This window comes from Prunus avium, chromosome 2 (genome assembly GCF_965620075.1).
Source record: "Prunus avium chromosome 2, drPruAviu1.hap1.1, whole genome shotgun sequence".
In the NCBI taxonomy this organism is placed as follows: domain Eukaryota; kingdom Viridiplantae; phylum Streptophyta; class Magnoliopsida; order Rosales; family Rosaceae; genus Prunus; species Prunus avium.
Window position 1 is genome coordinate 9,039,179 of NC_142285.1, and position 21,430 is coordinate 9,060,608.

Here is a 21,430-nt window from a genome sequence, read left to right on the forward strand (position 1 = left end):
GTTTATTGAATTCATTATATATTCAATTGTTGAACTTAATATTTTTGTAAAGTATTTGCAATATATTTGGGTTTTGGCATATTTGAGTATCTTGAATTTATATATATGGATTTTTATAATTTCTAGCTATGGTTGGTTATATGTGGGGTACATGGGGTGTTGATGTGAGAATACGGAAAGAAAGTGAATTTTATTATGTCAGTGTGAGATACTTGGGTATGTTGGAACCCGGGCACCCTTGACGGGGTGTTTCGCAGACCCTTAGGGGGGTTAGTCTACGTGCGTAGGACTTGTCACAGGCGTATTGAGGATTCTGCTGTACGTGCTGGAGAGCATAGTCCAGTTGGACGGCTCGTTCCCTAGCCACATGGTCAATTGAGGATTCTTCCATGTGGACTAGTCGAACAATCCCCCGGTTGGATTGTTTCCCCGGTACAAACTAGGTGATGTCATACTTATATATTTATTTATTTATATAATTCATATTATGTACATATATATAACTACTCGTTTATTATTATTTATCGATGAGGATACTTCTTTGCTCATCGTGCCAATGGGCACGCGTTTCGAGAGAATGGTTTGGGATTAGTATGAAAGTTTGGATTGGGTTGAGAAACTAATTATCATTATGGGATTCCGGATTTCGTTATAGTTTTGACCAAACTTTATATATATATATATATATATATATATATATATATATATATATATATATATATATATATATATATATATCCATGATGGTTTGAATGCATATGGTTTTTGCCATCGTTTTCTAAACGGTGGGGTTTTATTATGTTGGTTTCAACTGTGAACTAAACTTTATTTTTGTTTTCTGTTTTGCACCCCCAGACAGTAGTTGACTGAGTTGAGCAGCAGAGCCGAGCCCTGAGCTTTCAAACCTCGAGTCTCAGTAGTTTAAACTTTGTTTGTTCCTCTCCCGTTTAACTTTGTTATCTTTTGTAAACTGAAACTCTTAGATTGCTCTGTTATCGCCCGTGCTAGGGTTTGATTTGGGAGGCCGGAGGCCTTTGTTGTAAACTATATGAATCCACCTTGTGCATGCTGCCTGTTGGGATATATTAATTGTGTTTTTAACAGGTTGAGAAATTTGGGTAAAGTCCATTTTTCAAGGGAGACTTTGCCGAAATTTCGGCAGAAAGTCTCGTGTCTTTAGTAAGTGGGCCTGACATCGGTAAGATGCTAGAACTTTCACGGGATTCGTCCCGAGGGCGGGTCCTGTCAATATTTGCTTAAACCTTCGTCAACTAATCTGAAAGCCTCAATGATAAGGCTTCATTCTTTTCATTGCACCATAATTGATGCTCAATCATGATTTTCTGTGTGTGAAACCATTTTTATAATTTGAATTTTTTCCATTTTCGGGATTTTCTTCTAATAAACCCATATTTTGCCATGCATCAATCATCAATAGGGGGATGTTCATCTACAGAAGTTGATGGCAACAATGGAAAACTACAGTTGTTTTGTTATATTGAGGTTCTTTTTTTTTTTGTCTTAATGTTCAAAATATGAGCTTCGTAATTTGTTGTATAGGCATTTAGAACCACTTTTATATGGTGTGAGTCTCTTTTTTTTTTTTTTTTTTTTTTTTTGTTAAAATGGTTTCATTGCAAAAAGTCAAAAGGGAAAAGAACAATACAAAACTAAGACAAAAATGTGCTAGCCATAACATAAACAAAGAGGGGGAGAATCTGCTAGAACCAAGCCTCAGTCTAGCAAAGGATCAAAATTAGGGGTGGGCATCAAAACCGAAATACCGAAGTCATCCCGAAACCGTGTCAAACCGTGTCAATTTCGTGCCATCCCGTTTGGTGTTGATGTGTAAACGGGATGATACCGTGTCATCCCGTTACTGTTTGACACGACATTGGTTTCACATTTGTGATCCCGGTTGATGTCATACCGTACCGAATAGTAAATTATTTTATTAATTCCTATTTTCATTTCAGTTCTAACCCTAAGTCCATAGAGATGTTTTTGTCGACTGCCTCTTTGTTTCTCTGCGTTTTTTCCTCCTTTCTCCTTTCCTCTGTCTGATTTTTCTCTTCTCTTCTCCTTTCTCAGTCAAATTGAATCTGTTCCCAACTCCACAACATCAATCGATCTCATCTTCTTCTCCTCCTCATCCTCCTTTGTCTCTGTCTCTCTGTCTCTGTTCTTCTCCAAAACGGCAAAACCAAACCCGTGGAAAAGGAAAGCCCCAACCCAACCCGAAGTCTCTCCGAATTTGTAGGATCTTCTTCTTCAAGCCTTACCCTCTGCTACCAATCTCAGGTATTTGTTTTCAAATTTGAGAGATTATTTGATTTTGGGAAGACATGAATTGGTTCTGTAAGCATGTGTGGGAATCTATTAATACCATATGGTATCAATTCTCTTATTATTTAGGATGGATTGGTTTTGATTTTGGGAAGACATGAATTATTAACATGCATATGGGCTACTGTCTGTTTACTGTTTATGTATATGTATATATCTGATAGTTATGTTCTTAAAGAAGTTTCTGTGCTCAGATTTCAGGCACAATAACTGTGGTTCAGCATCAATTCTATTCCATGACAAACTAGACCTCCAATGGTACACGACATCACTAATCAAGTATCAAGATTTGAAATAGTTGGATTTCAAACCTATACATCTCAGACCCTAAGTACAAAATAAATGAATTTTGAATGCCATAGCATTTAGACCACAAGTTGGCATTTCGATACCAAATGCAAATATCTTTTATGCATTCCATGGTCTGTTTTCTTATATATAAGCATATAAATTGTGCATTAATTTACTATCATTAAATTTTATATTGTCTCATCTTCTTACAACATGAAATGCAATGGTAGCACACGTGGGTTCAATTAATCATTTAAATTATGAATGTAATCAAGACCAGCCATTTGAATTAATTGGTATCATATCATAATCAAACCCAAAGTAATATTAATTTGTCATTTGGTGCAGCTTTGCAGTTAAATTATTCTTGCATCAGCTCTCCAACGTAGCTTGAAGCCCCAATTGGGAATTTGGAATGGTAAGAAGCCTTGAAACTTGTTTTTACTATTATTATGAATCTATTAATGATATCCATATGATACTTTTGTTCTATGCACCAGTCTGCATGTATGCAAAATTGGTTGAAGGGAGATGACATTTGCACAACTTTAGAAGATGAACCTACTCCTGAAGAATATGAGTTTTATGAGAGTGTTGAATTAGGTTTGTTTACTATGTTTATTAATTATTACTTATAATGTTGTATTTATTTTTAATTTGATCTTAAATGTTTAGGCTTTTTAATTGTTTATTATTTTATAATGTTGCATTTGGTTATAAGAACATGTGTGGATTTATTTTTTGCAGAATATGCAAGTACTGAAGCTGCTGCCACCAGTACAAACACATTTGGTTGAACTTGAAAATTTGCAGATTTGATTGAACTATTGTAAGTTGTAACAGGAGCCATTTGATTTTCAGAATTGATTGAATCTGAAGATTTGCATATTTGATTGAACTCTTGTAACAGCAGCCATTTTCAGATTTGATTGAACTTGAAAATTTGCAGATTTGATTGAACTATTGTAAGTTGTAACAGCAGCCATTTGATTTTCAGATTTGATTGAACTTGAAAATTTGCATATTTGATTGAACTATTGTATGTTGTAACAGCAGCCATTTGATTTTCAGATTTGATTGAACTTGAAAATTTGCAGATTTGATTGAACTATTGTAACAGCATCCATTTGATTTTCAGATTTGATTGAACTTGAAAATTTGTAGATTTGTTACGGTATCAACATTGATACCGAATCATACCGATCCCGTTTGGGTTCGGTACGATTTGAACGTGTTTTCAAAAACCCTCATCCCGTGTCATCCCATACCGATTCCACTATTCGGGATTGACACCGGGATGACCTTCATCCCGTGTCATGTCATACCGTGCCCACTCCTAATCAAAATCCCTAACAAAATTAAAATAAGGGAAGAGAATAGTTAAACAACCGAACTTGTCCTAATAGAAAATCAACATAAAATACAAAAGTCGTCACTTCGCCACCACCACCAGCCGAACAAAGAACGTACCACTGTGGCCACAAAGGAGGAGAGAATCAACTCCCACACAAATCAGCAGAGCTACACATATGGACCCACAAATATGCCGACAAGACCAAAATTTTCCCAAAACACAACAATACATCAACGCAACAACATCAATCCAAGTATCACCAACTCCACCAAACCCGAACCGCAAGTGCACCTTAGGGAAAACAGCAACCACCCAAAGCAAGAGCCCATGATAGAACAACCTGAAGACCAAAGAACCAGAGCCCAATAACAGGAAGGAGGTGGTACAAGCACATGACCAGAGGCTCTACACACCTTCCAATAGGGGCGCGAAACTCGCATTTAGGAGCAGATGCTACCCCCAAGGTAGAGAGGAGATCAAAGATTGGGAGGGTGCGAGAAATGGGAGGGATGCAAAGGAGGAAGTAAAAATATTTGTGGAGAGTGTTTGGCGGCTAAAAAGGGACACAAACAAAGCATGCGGCAATAGAAGTGAAGAAAATTCTAAAGGAGCACATCAACACTGCCCAAACCACATTAAGAGAAACACTAAACCCCAAACTCGACCTCTTAGCTTGACGAACTTGCAATAAAAGATCATCAGAGTAGGAACACTTATCCGATGCAAAGCCCACATACGTTCATGCAAACACATCTGGGAGACCTGGGAGACCCTTCTAGGTTGGTCTCTGTCACTTTAGCAGCAAAATCTTCGATGCAAAATCTACGCTCACCAGAAGAGGTCCGTGGCCACAAGGTGTCTCTCGAAAGATTGCTCAAGGTGTCTTCGATGCAAACCGTATGGATGGATACAGAGATGGCACCCGGCAGAGAAGACCCCATTTTGATGGAAATAAAAGGGTAACAAAACCTTAAAACTACCACTGCCTTCGCTTCCAAGGTCACGCTAGATAAGACACCATATCCATTGCACAGAGAAAAACCAGAGAGACGAATGGAGAATGTTAATTGGGATCGACATAATGAAATCTAAAAGCTTCGCACGGAGGAGAGACAAAAGGAGACAAAACCCTACTTACGATTGTCTTCTTTGCCAAAACCACATCAGAAGGAAAAGCACATCAGCAAGGAGAAAGCAACCAAGTAGAGAACCACACCAAGGAGTCAGTGCTGGGGTCAGACATTGCCTCTCGTCACAACACCAAAATCGGGCCACAAGGGATCCAAGGCTAGACCCTAGCCTGTGCAAGGCGTTAGAGACGACAAACTGAAGAAGAGGGATGACGAAGACCACTGGAAAGAAGCGAGACGATGCAAACTCTAGGTTTTTCACATGGCTCTCCTCGCGACCTTTGGTTATCCTTTAATTATAAACAAGACATGGAGATACAACATATTTTCGATTCATAGATAATGTACAAAATAGGCTCTATGTGATGATAGCACTACATGATTTTATGATATCCTTAATCGACAAAATTTTGTTAGTTTATCTACAATTTTAAATATCAATTAAAGCCAATGAGGTATAGCCCAGTTTAAAAGGGGATTGACTTGCAAATTAGTGATATCAAGTTTGAACCCTTATGGGAAAGCCTCCTCCCCTTGTAGTTTAGACTATCGGTTGTATTGTATTAAAAAGAAAAATCAAGTATTTTTTTTGTTCAAAAGAAAAAATCAATTAAAACCTTAGAATCACTTTAAAAATGAACTCATTATAATTTAACCTTATTGCCCAAAGCAAATTATGTCTTAACGCAATAGTTTCAGGTTGTAATACAAGACACATAACCAATAGGAAAACCCTTATGACAAACAATGCTAACATTTCATTTAGAATCCCTTATGACAAAACTGGCAGCTGTTTGTCTATTATTCTTAATAAAACATTTTTTTTCTTCTCCTTATTATAATTGAGGACACATATCATGGATATTATGAAAATACCAAAATTGCCCATGAGTTCTATTAATATTTTAAACAAAATTTAAGGTGCTACACAAAAAAAGTTTTCTTTATCTGTTTTTCTATTTTTTGATGGCATAGACAGAAAGTTAATTTCAAAGCTAAATTTGAGAGAGTTAAAATTCAGGTGAAAATGAGGAAACTTCTAAAAGTGTAATTTGGCCTAAATAGACCCATGTGGCAAAGCACAGGACAGTTTTAAGTTAGACCCAGGAACAGAGGCAGAGACAGGAACTGAGGCAGTGCGCTCCCTCTCTTTCCCTGAAAGTCTCGAACGGAGAAATACCCAGCTATCAATGGAACATGCAAAGAGGTAAGAATGGTTTTTTGCTTCTGGTTTTCCTACCCAAATGTTCATGCATGTAGAAACTGCTGCTTAATTTTGATTTTTCTAACTAATATTTAAACTTTGGCCAAAGACCGATTTGTTTACCATGTTTCTAGATCTGATTATATTTGGATTTCAGCTTGAGTTTTGCTTTCCTGTTAAAATTATGAATCTTTTAAGTGATGTGTAGCGTCGTCTGCAATCTTGTCTTGCAGAGAAACATGTTTAGAGGGAGAAATTTGCTTTCTCTGAAAAAAACGAAATTGGGATTTAGACATCCATCAGAAGCATCAAGAAGTTGAAGAAAGAGAAATTAAGAACAGAAATTGTGGGTTTTGTTGGGTTTTTTGTGTTGCTTTGTAGACAAAAGGTTTTGTAATGGAAGGAGGGTCAAGCCACAATTTCGTTCCTCCTTCAGCTGGTTTTGATAAGTCAAGGGTTTTGGATGTTAAACCTCTGCGTAGTTTGATGCCTGTGTTTCCAGCTGCGTCTCAAGCCTCTCCCTTTCCATGCATGCCTCCCTTCGGCCAAACCCCTAATGGATATTCTCCATTTTACCCATTTCAACCACAAGGCTCTCAAACCTCACCTAATCTCAATAGTCCTTCCCCAATGAGGACACCAACGGGTCCCATGCCTGCTCCAATTCGGTCATATAGAGCCCCCGCGCCATCTGGGGCACTGCCCCATGACTTTCCGGAGGAGTCTAATGGAGAAAGAGGGTCATCAATGGGTGGGGCAGAAGATGACGATGGTTATTTTGATGCTCATCTAGGTTCTAGTTCATCACGAAAGAAGACCGCAAAGGCTAGTTCATCTCGAAAGAAGAAAAAGAAAAGTGGAGATGGCGATTCATTAACAAACAGTGGGTCGGGAGTGAACTTTGTTCCGGTTATGAGTCCATTTCAAGTTGAAGATGGTAATAGGGAGTTGGTTAACTATGTACTTGTGAATTTTGATGCACTGCGGAGAAGGATTTGCCAAATTGAAGATGCCAAGGAATCTAAAAATGGGATTATTAAGCGTGCAGATTTGAAAGCTGGTAACATTTTGATGACCAAAAAGGTTCGAACAAACATGAGAAGGAGAATTGGGGTTGTGCCTGGAGTTGAGATTGGCGACGTTTTCTATTTCCGAATGGAAATGTGTGCAGTGGGATTGCATGCTCCGTCAATGGCAGGAATTGACTACATGACTGGGAAGGGTGATGCTGAAAAAGATCCAGTGGCCTTAAGCATTGTCTCTTCAGGAGGGTATGACGATGACACGGAGGACAGCGATGTCTTGATATATAGTGGCCAGGGTGGGAATAACAACAACAAAGACAAGCAGGTGGCTGATCAGAAGCTTGAAAGGGGTAATCTTGCTCTTGAGAGAAGCTTGAATCATGGCAATGAAGTACGAGTTATTCGGGGTGTGAGAGATGAGGTTAGTTCAACAACAAAGGTCTATGTCTATGATGGCCTATATAAAGTCCATGAGTCATGGACAGAGAGGGGGAAATCTGGTTGCAATATATTCAAGTACAAGTTAGTGAGGGTGCCTGGGCAGCCTGGTGCTTTTGCAGTTTGGCAAACTATTCGTAAGTGGAAGGATGGTTTTTCGTCAAGGGCTGGACTTGTTCTTCAAGATCTCACATCAGGGACTGAACCTATACCTGTTTCCCTTGTAAATGAGGTTGATAACGAGAAGACGCTGGCTTCTTTCACTTATTTTCCTAAACTCAAATATTCTAAATCTTTCACTTTAATGCCGCCCTCTTTTGGCTGCAATTGCCATAATGCATGCCTCCCAGGTGATATGAATTGCTCTTGCATTCAGAAAAATGGAGGTTCTTTTCCTTATACTGGCAATGGGATCCTAGTCAGCCGAAAGCAATTGTTACATGAATGTGGTCCTACATGTCCTTGCTCTCCCAACTGCAAAAACCGAGTATCCCAAACTGGTGTAAAATTGCGCTTGGAAGTGTTTAAGACAAAGGATAGGGGCTGGGGCCTCCGGTCGTGGGATTCTATTCGGGCTGGTTCTTTTATTTGTGAGTATGCGGGTGAAGTTATTGATGAAGTGAAGTTAAAGCAGAAAGGGAATGCAGGTGAAGACGATGAATATATTTTTGATACAGGCCGTAATTATGACTCATTTAAGTGGAATTATGAACCAGGACTACTAGAGGAGGAGACTTCTAATGACATAAATGAGGATTACAACATCCCATATCGACTAATCATAAGTGCCAAGAATGTTGGAAATGTATCACGGTTCATTAATCACAGTTGCTCACCAAATGTTTTTTGGCAACCGGTTCTATATGAACACAACAATCAGTCCTCTCTTCATATTGCTTTTTTTGCCATCAGACACATTCCACCTATGACAGAGTTGACGTATGATTATGGCAATTCAAGCTCTAGTGAAGCTGACAATGACAATGGACCCCATCGGAAAAATAAATGCTTATGTGGATCATCAAAATGCCGGGGTTACTTTGGTTGATTGTGTAGGTTATAAAACAGACAGCTACGGTGCCAAGAAACAGAATCCTGGCTAGTAAGTTTGGAACGTTATCGTGTTTAAATGTTTTTGAACTTAGCATAACTGTGACTTTGTTGTTGTTTATCTTTCAATGTGGGGTCGATGGTTTAGGTTCCAGAAACAGGCAATCATGGTGCAGACAAACATGATCCTGGTTGAAAAGTTTGGAATCTCCCTCTTGTTTATATGTTTTTGAACTTTTATGTTGTTTATCTTTCATTTTTAGTGGAGACATGCTTGCATAGTTTACTTTTCCTTCGATGAAATTGCATAGTTTACTTTCCCTTATATGGGTTATTTTTCCTATATAAAATCTCTCTGCATGCAAACTCATGAAACCCAGCCATCTGGGATTGATGTGTTAGAAGGCTTATTCTAAGGATTCAAGAAACATTTTGTTAGCAATCTTCTTAAATGCATAGGATATAGAAGTAATTGTCCCAGACTTTTGGTACTAAAACTGTCGATAGAAATTCTAGTCCGGAGGCTTTTACTTGTTGAGCATCCTTGAAGTGAACGCTTAAAGAAACAGTGTTTTGCCATTCACTGTTTAAATGTTTAATAAATAATGGAGTTAGAGTTTATCAAATCATTTTGAAAGATAGAAAGGGCATTAGAAGGAATTCCTATATGGTAAAGAAGGTTTCTGTAAAATAGCTTACGCGCGCCTTCAGAGAGAGGCTTGGTAAATATATAGCTACAAGGGTCTCTGGGGTTTGTACTGTAAGTAAAGTGTGAAAGTTGATGCCATAAATGGCAAAGGGTGGTTGGCTTTGAAGGAAACAAGTTGTCGTACCAAATTGTTGAGATCAAAAGGTAAACACCCAAAATAAAGTACTGATTTGGAAACCTAATGCGAGGGTTTCACATACTCATATAGATGGGATTGGGAGGAAGCATTCTCTAATAACCAGGAGTTGACATTATTTGAGAGGACGCTAGGATTCAGGGCAGCCAAAACCATGGGGTTTTGGGCTCATATTTTTCGGTAATTTTTCTTTTCTAAAATTTGGATTGAGGAAGAGTCCGCGTGGTGCGCCTCTTCCCTTTGGTATGATGTGATATGTTTTTCTTTAATTAAAAAAAAGGCTTAATTACACTAATGGCCCCTGAAACTTCAGTTAAATCTCATTTTATCCCCCGAAATTTAAAATGACCGACTTTCATACCGTGACCGAGGTTTAGTGATCCACTTTGCCCCTTACTGTCAACTTCATTAAAAACTCTGTTAAAATTGATGATGTGGCATAGGCATATTGGTAATTTTATACACATGGATCATTACACCAATTGAGTGGGTGACATGGCAAGTGGAGTCCGCCTCCATATAAATAAAAATAAAAATTAAATATTCTAATAACTAAAAATTTAAAAAAACAAAAAATAAACTCAAAAACCCTTAGTAATTAACGTTTTATGTTTGTCAAGACTCAAATCCATTTCCGTGAAATAGGAATATAGCTGATTTTTTTAATTTTTTTGTCCTTCGTCAATTATCACCTTCTTTCTTATCCAATGAACCACTCTCAGTTTTTAATTTCTTAGAATAAATGCAGATCTCTATTCTTCCTTCTTCCTTCCTCAATACCCATATCTCAATTTTTAGTCATCACATTCTTCATTCCTCAATTCTTCTTCACGAGTCAATTTCCTAGATCTCATAACCCCACAAGAAAAAGAACAAGAAAATCCCTTTGCTAGCGATGGGCTGCCATGTCCAGCCGCACCTAGAGACAATTAAGCGATGAGCATACAATTTAAAGACCCAAAATTTCCCCATACAACTTTGACCCCCAAACAATTGCGCCCCACCCCAAGATCTGCTTAGCTCAACCCCAGAAAACCAGATCTTGCCCCCACCTGACGCTGTCGTCTTCTTCATTTTGGGCAAATTTCGATTTGGGGATTTTTGGGGGGAAATTAATCCACTGTAGTGCTGAGTGGTTATAAGTGCTAGGTAGGGTTGGGTTAGTGGGTGGGGATAGGCCTGGAAAATGGGCCGGGCCGGGCCAGCCCGGCCCTAAGAAGTGTGAGCCCAAGCCCTATCTTTCACGGGCTTTTTTGGCCCTAGACAACTATCGGGCCGGGCCGGGCCAGCCCACTATGAAATATGCAAAGCCCAGGCCCTACCCACGGGCCAAACTATTTCGGGCTTTCAAGACGGGCCTATATGGCCCTTGTCTATATATATAACATTATTAAGACACAATTCCAATCCGAAAACAATAATAAATCTTCAAATCAATATAATATTTAGAGACTATGAATGCCAAGGCATTTATCAAAAATCTCAACTAAGATTTATGCTAAAATCCAATAATCCAAATGAGGATTTCGGCAATCTAGCAAGAACTTCAAATGGAAGGCCCATATACAAATGACTGACCCTGCCAAGCTATTTATAAAGGAAAAAATAATTGTGTTGATGTGTGAAGTCGATGTGGGACAGAAATAGACACCCACCCCCACTTACTCTTTCTTTTTCTTCCTTCCCAGCCTCCTCCACTTTATCTTTCTTCCTTTCAAGAGCGGGAAGAAGGAGACGAAGGAAGAGAAGAGAGCGATGGAAAAAAATAGAAAAAAGAGAGAGATATGGAAGATGACGCAAAAGAGGGAGAAGAGAAAAAATTGCAAAGACTAACAGAGGAAGAAGGAGGAAAAATAGAAAGAGAGAGGGAGAGAAGAATAAGGAAAAAAGAAATAAAAGAGAGAGGGAGAGATGGAAAGTAACGGAAGGAAGAAGAAGGGAAAAAAATAAAAAATGAAGGTGTTGGGAGGAGAGAGAGATATGAGACAAAGCATGCTCTTAAAAAATGAAGGTGTTGGGGAGATATGAGACAAAGTAACGGGCCTTTTCAAACTATTAATATTATATATAATATAACTATATTAATAAAATAAAATAATTATAATCGGGCCGGGCCGGGCTTTTAAAGGGCTTAAAAATGAAGCCCAAGCCCTACTCATTAGACTTCGGGCCGGGCCAAGCCCGCCCATTACTTCGGGCCGGGTAAGCCCATGCATTAAAAAATAGGGCCGGGTTCGGGCCAGCCCATCGGGCCCGGGCTTTTTTTCCAGGCCTAGGTGGGGATGGTGTGGTGTGGTGGTGGGTTGGGTTTGTGGAAAGGGATGGTGGAGTGGTGGCGGCTGTAGATGGGTGTAGGTTGGGTTTAGGGTGCATATATGGGAGAATGGATTTTGAGTTTTTTTATTTTTAAAAAAAGTTTATTTTAATTTTTAGTTATTAGATTTTTTTTTTTAATCTATGCAGAGGTGGGCTCCACTTACCACGTCACCCACTCATTTGGTTTTATGATCTATGTGTATGAAATTACCAATAAACCCATGCCACATCATCAGTTTTAACAGAATTTTAGATTGAGTTGACGGCTGGGGCTAGGGGTGGGCATTGGAACCGGAAAATCGGAACATCGAATCGAACTGGTGAAAAAAAATTGAAAAAAAAACTGGTTGACCAAAAAAGTCAACAAATCGGACCGGAATCGGATCAAACTGATTTAAACAGGTTTCAATTCCAATTTTACACCACACCGCACCGGACCGGACCGAAAAAAATAAGTTATAATCATTATTTTAAAAATAAGTTACAAAATTTTAAAATCTAATGCCATATTTTAAATGTTATAATCACTATTTTTCCAAGTTCAACTTCAAAAAATTTCTAAATGTATGAATTGGATTATTTGTTAATTTTTAAGTCAAAAAAATAAGTTATTTATTATAATTTTTTAATATAATTTTTTTTTTTTAAAAAGAAAATTTAAAAAATAATAAATTAATAATCCGATTCAAAATCGAACCCAGTCAAAATTGGACCGGAACCGATTAGAACCGAATCGGTTGGTTTTTGAATTTTTTTTTGCCTAAATTGGACCAAACCGTTCTGATTCCGATTTGAGATGAGAACCGGACCGAACTGGACCCCGCCCACCCCTAGCTGGGGCAAAGTGAGTTACTAAACCGCAGTCAAAGTATGAAAGTGGTCAATTTTAAGTTTCGAGGGATAAAGTGAGATTTGATTGAAGTTTCAAGGGGTATTAGTGTAATTAAGCCAAAAAACAATTAAGAAGGTAAAGAAAAGGGTCATCGGGCGTGACAGAAGATTGCCCTCCCGGTACGAAAATTCTATGGTGCACCAGTGTATCGATGCGCCAAAGGTTGTGAACCATTAGATTGAGAAAATAGTACAAAGGCTAATCTCCACCGTTGAAGTTGGTAACTGGAAACTTGTTATTGTAGGTTAAAGTATTAAAAATAAAAAAATAAAACAAACCCAAATTGGAACGCAAGAAGCAGAAGACGAAGAAGAAGAAGAAAGGCAGGGTGTGAAACAAGAACGTCGTGGTCGCTCTTAAATCTTCTTCTCCGTCTGATTTTCTTCCGACATCAGGTTTACTGCTACTGAAGTGATGGCTGGGCAGGTTGAATTTTATGACATTGCTTGGCATATCAACTCCAAGCTATCTAAGACAAGGTGAGTCCGAATAAAATTTGGGAAAACTCAACCTTGATCTTCCTCTTCCTCGTTGCCAACGGATCACACAATAAAACTCATATGCTTGGACGGATAAGCACTTCTCATCCTCTTGATCTTCATGTCTTTTTTAGCTTCTTCTGTGATGGGTAACTGGTTATAAGTTGGTTAGATTTTGGGGTTAGGGTTTTTGAATTGGGGTTGAGGTAAAAGGTTTTTTTCTAATTAATTTATTTGTCGTCTATTTAATAGGCTTAGGGTATGAACTTACAGATTCCTTTAACGCACCATTGCTATTTTGTGTACCGAGTATGAGATTTCACTAAACTCATGTTTATGAGAAATATGAATAATCATAAAAACTATTGGTCTGATTTCTTTATGATTAATTCCCTGCCATTTATTATTTTGTCAAATATTCATACAAATTATATGCCCTACTTGGTTAATTGTGGACATATTTATACAAACTTATTAATCAGATATGTCATTTTTTAATCCAATTACGAATTGGTTAGTCTGATTTTGCAAGTAGTGTACGCATATTGCCATGTTATTGGCAGCCTTTTCAATTTTGAGAATGTAAATACAATATGTGATTTGTCAATGCAATTGACAAACAAGTAGCGCCATTTGCATTCCAGTTGTACAATTTACAAACGAAGCAGTCCCATTTGCATTCCAGTCATTTAGTTTGATACTTTTAATCTACTTTCTGTGATCCTCTCCCATTGTTTACTCGTTTCTATTTTTTGATAATTTGGTTATGCTGATATGAATATGATGGATTGACAATTAGGTATGCTGATATGCATATGTGATTTTTATCTCTTTTGCTCTTCTCGTGAGCAATTTCTCTTTTGCTGATATGCATATGGATTGACAATTTTCCTTCTGGCCGTGGGTAGTATATAACAAGGGCTACTCCTTATTTTGATAAAGGTATGCATTGGAAATCACAAACGTAGTCTTCTTTGTGTCGGTTGTGACACTTGGAATACTAGTATACTTCCATTTTATTGTTAACAAAAAAAAAATTAGATATGGAGATAAGCACGTAAATGCTTGTTTGCAATACCATAGAGTTGCAAGGGTAAAATAAATACAAGTTATAACATTTGAATTGTACCATACATTTGGACAAATTTATTTTCCCTAAAAATATTTGAATTAATTAAGGGTAAAATAAATACAAGTTAAAACAAATAGAAAGTATTAGGTCATACGGATTGGCAAAAATAAATAACAAATATAAAGTATTAATTTAATCATTTATGAACTTTTATTTTAAGTAACTACTTCTAGTTAGTATACCAATATTCATGGTGATTTGAGTAATTGACAAACAAGGATTGCTTAATTGACAACCAGGGGGCATCCAATTGCATTCCAATATGCAATTGCATTTTAAGTACAATCTTATAACTTACAAGTTTAAGGATTCTGTTTACGATATTATAGTATTATTATAACCAAAACATTGTAACATTGGTCCTCACTTTTGTAAACTTTTGTGTTTACTAGAATAAGGGCCATTTTTTACATCACAAAGGTCTAACCTTATCAATTCTTTGTATGTGAATTTATATCATTGTAAAATAAGGATTTATAACTTTATGGATTTGGTGAACCCTAATGTTATAATTTTGATGCAAAAACTTGTAAATCACTATCCAAATCTTATAACTTATAAGTTTTGGGATCCCCTTATAATGTAAAAACCAATTGTGTTTTACTTACCCTAATGTAACCGTATACTTACCGTAAGGCCATCTACAAAAAAGTGTTGGAGAGGAATCCAATATTAGTAAAGAAAGTAAGAACCATTACTCACCTATGAACATTCATCCTAATGTACAATTTTCTATATGTACGAAAAAATTGTCAAAATCAATTCATCTAAGAAGTTATATTACACAATCTAATATGATAATATTTTGAATTAATGTCTTTTTTATTTATTTAAGGATTATAATGCTACAATGCATATTTTTTACTTGATATGTTTAGAAGATAATTAAAGAGTGCTGCTAAACGAACCCTAAAATTAACTAAGTACACCCTACTACAAAAATATATATTGAATTACTGATTTACCCTAATATAAAATGACCAAAAAGGATATATGGAATTATGAAACAAATATAATTTTAATAAGTACACCTAATTAACAATATTCAACCCTAATCAAGAGATTACTTGATTCCCATCTTTGTGATCCGCGAGTCAGAATGGCTTGGAGGAGATGAAGCCTTCCTTCTTTCTTCTCAGAACTATTTCTTGGCAACTTGGATTACTTGGTTGCCAAACTTTTGCAATCGTCTTTGCTGTTTCTTTCTTCCTGTTCTTTGTGTTTATGCTCCAACAATCTTTTATCATCCTAATTACCCAATCAGCAATAAGAAAAGAAACCGAATCAAAGTCAAAGTCAAAGTTTCTTTATGAATATGAAAATCAATCTGACTTACGTAGACCCTCTCGAAGCAACCAAAAGCATTTTTTTTTTTTTGGAGCCATGGATAAATCTCCATGCGTTTGTCTCAGCTTCGTGCATGGGTAATTATGATGGCTTTTTGCTCATTTGGCTTCTTCCAACACAAAAAATGTTATGAGATAATTTGTATTTAATTTCACATTTGTCCTATTGTGTTTTTAACGAAAGAGGTGGTGATTGCAAGAACTTGTAATTGCAAAAAAAGTGTCAACAGTTTTAGTAGAAGCATAAATCCATATGAAAAGTCAAAGATTTATAAACACTTTTAAAAAAATCAAGCTGAAAATCAACTATAAAATAATGCTATAAGTATTAGGGTGTACCAGGGGTATTTGTGGTAATTCTATAGGGTGTACTTAGTTAATTTTACATTTTAATTAAAATATTAGGGTGTACTTAGATCATAGGGTGTACTCAGTTAATTTTAGGGTTCATTTAGCAGCACTCTAATTAAATTGGTTTAGTGTTGAACTATTGTTTCACAATTCACTGAAATCTTTTTAAGTCTTACACTAATTACTTACGAGGATAATTTTGAGTTAGTGACATCCATATCATTTGGTTTTGTAAGGTTTAAATTATTACCCCACTTCGTTAATCCTCGACTTATACAATTATGAGACAAACCCATAATATAGAAGTAGACCTATAAACGGGTCGGATTCGGATCGGATATACCTCAATCCAAATTCGAATCCATTTATAATCGGAATATCGGATTCGGGTCGTATTCAGTTTAGCTATTTGGATTTATATAAAGCTACCAAGTTTTATTGTTTATTGTTAAAAGTTAGTGAAATTGCCTATTTTGTTTTCGCTCAGCTACGTCAAGTTGGCAATCGACAAATAGGCACATGTAATTGCACTTCCAATTTGCGAAAACAAACTGCCTTAGTGGTAATTACCAAACGACTTCTGTCATTTGAGCTTCAAATTGCTCCTAGGTTTAATTACTTCAAACTACTCACAAAACTAATTAAAACCAACAGTTTACAAGAATAAGAACCCAATTGCACTTCTTCAAGGTCCATCCTTATCTTAATATTTTAACTAGGATCCTTTTCATTGTAAATTAGGCTATTACAATATTATGACTTAACGTGAACCTTAACTTTGTAATCCCGATGCACAATCTTGTAAATTCGAACCCAAATCTTGTAATCGACAAGAATAGGGATACACTTCACATTATTGTCATGGAACCTTAATGTCCCAAATACTGTAATATGAGTCCTTAATGTTCTACACCCTTGGTTTTACAAGATTAGGGATACACATTACAAGATTGGGAACGCTCATGTCCCAAACGTTGTACCATTGGTCCTTAATGTGGTAAACCCTTGTTTTTACAAGAAAATGGAACAATTTTACTTGTTCAAGTCTAAGAATATCTTAATATTGTAATCGGGATCGTTGTCATTGTAAATTAGGCTATTACAATATTTGGGATTAAAGTAAACCTTAACGTTCTAATCACAATGCAAACTCTCATAAATGCGCACCAAAAGCTTATAATCTATAAGATTAGGGATAATCTTTATAGTATTATGGAACGACCATGTCCCAAAAACTATAACATGAGTCCTTAGTATTGTAAACCCTTATTTTTATGAGTCCTTAGTATTGTAAACCCTTATTTTTACAAGACTAAGGACTTGATTTTACTTCTTAAAGGTCCACCCTTACCTTAATATTGTAATCGGGATCCTTTTCATTGTAAATTAAACTATTACGATACTATGGATTAAGATGAACCTTAATGTGGTAACCAATGTTCAAAATGTCATAAAGTTGAACCCAAATTTTGTAATCTATGAGCTTAGGCATAAACTTTACAATGTTTTGAAACACTCATGCCCAAAACACTATAACACAAGTATGTAATGTTGTAAACCCTTATTTTTACAAGACTAAGGACCTTATTTTACTTCTTAAAGGTCCACCCTTACCTTAATATTGTAATCAGGATCCTTTTCATTGTAAATTAGACTATTACAATACTATGGTTTAAGAAGAACCTTAACGTGTTAACCAATGTTCAAAATGTCGTAAAGTTGAACCCAAATTTAGTACTTCATGAAAGCGAACCTTAACGTTGTAATAATGATGCCAAAGCTCATAAATTTTAACCTGAATCTTGTAATCTACAAGATTATGGATAAACTTTACAATGTTATGGAACAGTGATGTGCCCAACACTGTAATATGAGTCATTCATGTTGTAAACCCATGTTTTTAAAATTAGAGATAAATTTTATAATGTTATGGAACGCTTAAGTCCTAAACACTATAACCTAAGTGCTTAATGTTGTAAGCCCTTCTTTTTACAAGATTAGAGATAAACTTTACAATGTTATGGAACTCTCATGTCCCAAAAACTATAACATGAGTCCTGAATGTTGTAAACCATTGTTTTTACAAGATTAGGGATCAACTTTACAGTGTTATGGACCTCGCATGCCCCAACTATGATAAAATAAGTCCTTACTTTTGTAAAACCTTGTTTTTACAAGAATAAGGAACAATTTTACTTATTCAAGGCTCAACAATTAATGAATACTGTAATTGAGATCCTTTTTATTGTAAATTAGGCTATTACAATATTATCGATGAAAGTGAACCCGATGCCAAAGCTCGTAAATTCTAACCTAAATCTTGTAGATTACAAGATTATGGATAAACTTTACAATGTTATGGAACAGTGATGTGCCCAACAGTGTAATATGAGTCATTCATGTTGTAAACCCATGTTTTTACAAGATTAGAGATAAACTTTACAATGTCATGGAATGCGTAAGTCCTAAACACTATAACCTAAGTGCTTAATGTTGTAAGCCCTTGTTTTACAAGATTAGAGATAAATTTTACAATTTTATGGAACTCTCATGTCCCAAAAACTGTAACATGAGTCCTAAATGTTGTAAACTATTGTTTTTACAAGATTAAGGATCAACTTTACAATGTTATGGACCTTGCATGCCCAAACTATGATAAAATAAGTCCTTAATTTTGTAAATCCTTGTTTTTACAAGAATAGGGAACCCTTTTACGACGTTATGGTACCATCGGTCCTTAAACTTGTAACAAAATTGTTTACTAAAATAAGGAACCATTTTACATCAGTAAGGTCCACCATTACCAATTCATTGTATTGTGGATCCATATCCTTGTAAACATATGATTTACAAGAATAAGGAATAATTTTGCTTGTTTAAGGTCCAACCAAACCTTAATATTGTAATCAATATCCTTTCTAGACCTGGCATTCGTGTCGTGTTTGCAGTGTTCGTGTCGTGTTCGTGTCAACGCGCTTTTTTTCTAATGGGTTAACACGACACGACCCGTTAAGAAAACGGGTGGAAAATATCAAACACGAACACGACCCGTTACAATTCGCGAATTACACGACATGACCCGTTTCATCCGTTAAGAAAAAAAACTTAATAAAAAAAGGAAACTAAAACCACTGCGCAGCCGCACTCTCCTCAATCAACCAACATTAATGGATTATCAGTTAGATCCAAGGTTCAGAACAACATCAATAGATTATGCATACACAAAAATCAAACATTGGAAATGAGAAAATGGGTTATGATGAAAGAGTGATATAGATTCCAAGGCTTGTGCTCGATTTCATTCATTGCTTAATTGGGAGCCCTAGCCCTCCATCTTCTTCCACAAAAGGTTCGCCACTGATTTCTGTTTTGCACTCTTGAGGCAGACTCCACAACCATCTCCCTTGCCCTTTCAATCACAACCAAAGATAACCCACCATCTGTATTTAAAGACAAACCAAACAAAGGCCACGAATACACAGGACAACAAAAGTTCAAAATATATCAATTTAAACTGAAAATCAAGAAAGACATCAACTTGAGAGCAAGAAGAAGAGTGAGAGCAATCGTACGTTGAGAGAGGTTTTGAGAAGGGAAGAGAACATTTGACACAGAGATTGCAAGAAGAAGAGCAGATGAGGTTGAGAGAGTGAAGGTGAAGCGCTGGAGATGCGAAATGAAGAGACGAAGCGCTGGGTAGGTAAGGATTTTAGAATAGTAAATTACAAAATTACCCCCCTTAACGGGTGGATTCGTGTATTTGCGAATGAACACTGAAATGACCCGTTAGCTTAACGGGTGGCTAACGGGTCAACACGATATCAACACGACCCGATAACTCAAACCCGAATACTGAAATTTTTTTGCGAATTCGTGTCGTGTTAACGGGTCGTGTACAATATTGCCGGGTCTAATCCTTTCCATTGTAAATTAGGCTATTTCATTATTATGTATTGAAGTGAACCTTAAAGTGGTAATCACAATGCAAACTCTAGAAAATTCGAACTCAAATCCTGTAATCTACAAGATTAAGGATAGACTTTACAATGTTATGAAATGTTAATGTGCCAAACATTGCAACATGAGTCCTTAATATTGTAAACTCTTGTTTTACAACATTATGTATAAACTTTTCAATGGTATGGAACTTTCAAGCCCCAAACACTGTAATATGACTCTTTAATCTTCTAAACCTTTTGTTTTACAAGATTATGGATAAACTTTATAAGGTTTGGGAATTCTCATGCCCCAAATGATGTAACATGAGTCCTTAATGTTCTAAATCTTGGGTTTTGCAAGATTATGGATCAAAGTGAACCTTAAAGTTGTAATAACAATGCCAAATCTCGTAAATTCGAACTCGGATCTTGTAATTTACAAGATTAGGGATAAACATTACAATGTTATGGAACGCATTGAGGTCGTTTGGCAATTGCCAATCCGTCGGTCGGCATTTGCAAATTGAAATGGTAATTACATATTATCTGTTTGTCAATTACATTGCCATCGAGAATGTGCACCTCTATTACAACGTTAAGGTCCACCATAATCCTTAATATTGCAATACCCTAATTTACAAAGAAATGGACCCCTATTACAATGTTAAGGTGAGAGTGGACCTTGGAGGAGTATAATTGGTCTTTAGGCTTGTAAACACAAGGGTATACAACACTAAGGACCACATTTACACTATGATGGACATAGGCCTCCATAACCTTGTAAACTTCCTTAACTTTGTAAGTTACAATATTTGGGTTCTCATTTATGAGACTTTGCAGCTCAGTTACAACATTATGGTCCACCTTAATCCATAACATTGTAATACCCTAATTTACAAAGAAATTGACACATAGTACTAAGAGCAAGTGCAGCCATGAGCCTAGCCCAAGGCTGGGGGGAGAAAAGCAAAAAAAGGAGTTTCCAGCGGTGAGCCCAAGCCCGGGCAAGTGCGGGTCCCAGCAAGTCGGGCTGGCCTGAAGGCTAGTTCAGCCCGAGGTCCAAAACTCGGTTTGGGGTGACGTCAGCGAGCGCATTCAATTTTTTTTTAACGTTGGCGCGTGCAATACACGCGCCAACGTTAAAAAAAATTGAATTCGCTTGCGCTGACGTCGTGCTGACGTCAGCCCTGCGCGATCACCAACGGCTAGAAGACAGGTGTCATAACCTGGGCGCTCCGATCTGCTTCTCTCCTCCAATCCAACGGCTGGCGATTTTTTGGCAATAAAATTATG

The 21,430-nt window shown here is 36.7% G+C and overlaps 1 protein-coding gene and 1 long non-coding RNA gene across 2 annotated transcripts; both read left to right on the forward strand.

The window, feature by feature from the left end:
- The first annotated feature begins 1,955 nt into the window (after window positions 1–1,955).
- Window positions 1,956–3,535, forward strand: LOC148296417 (uncharacterized). Its single transcript, XR_015834035.1, has 4 exons — window positions 1,956–2,301; window positions 2,541–2,604; window positions 2,986–3,240; window positions 3,385–3,535. It is a non-coding gene; the product is annotated as an uncharacterized LOC148296417 (long non-coding RNA).
- Window positions 3,536–6,174: 2,639 nt separating this feature from the next.
- Window positions 6,175–9,130, forward strand: LOC110746751 (histone-lysine N-methyltransferase, H3 lysine-9 specific SUVH1). The gene is made up of 2 exons (XM_021946991.2): window positions 6,175–6,328; window positions 6,559–9,130. The coding sequence occupies exon 2, from the start codon at window positions 6,722–6,724 to the stop codon at window positions 8,834–8,836; it is 2,115 nt and encodes a 704-aa protein (XP_021802683.1). The 5' UTR covers window positions 6,175–6,328; window positions 6,559–6,721; the 3' UTR covers window positions 8,837–9,130.
- Window positions 9,131–21,430: the final 12,300 nt, after the last annotated feature.

Coding starts and splice junctions, on each gene's coding strand:
- LOC110746751 (XM_021946991.2), top strand. CDS start 6,722: ATGGAAGGAGGGTCAAGCCACAATTTCGTTCCTCCTTCAGCTGGTTTT.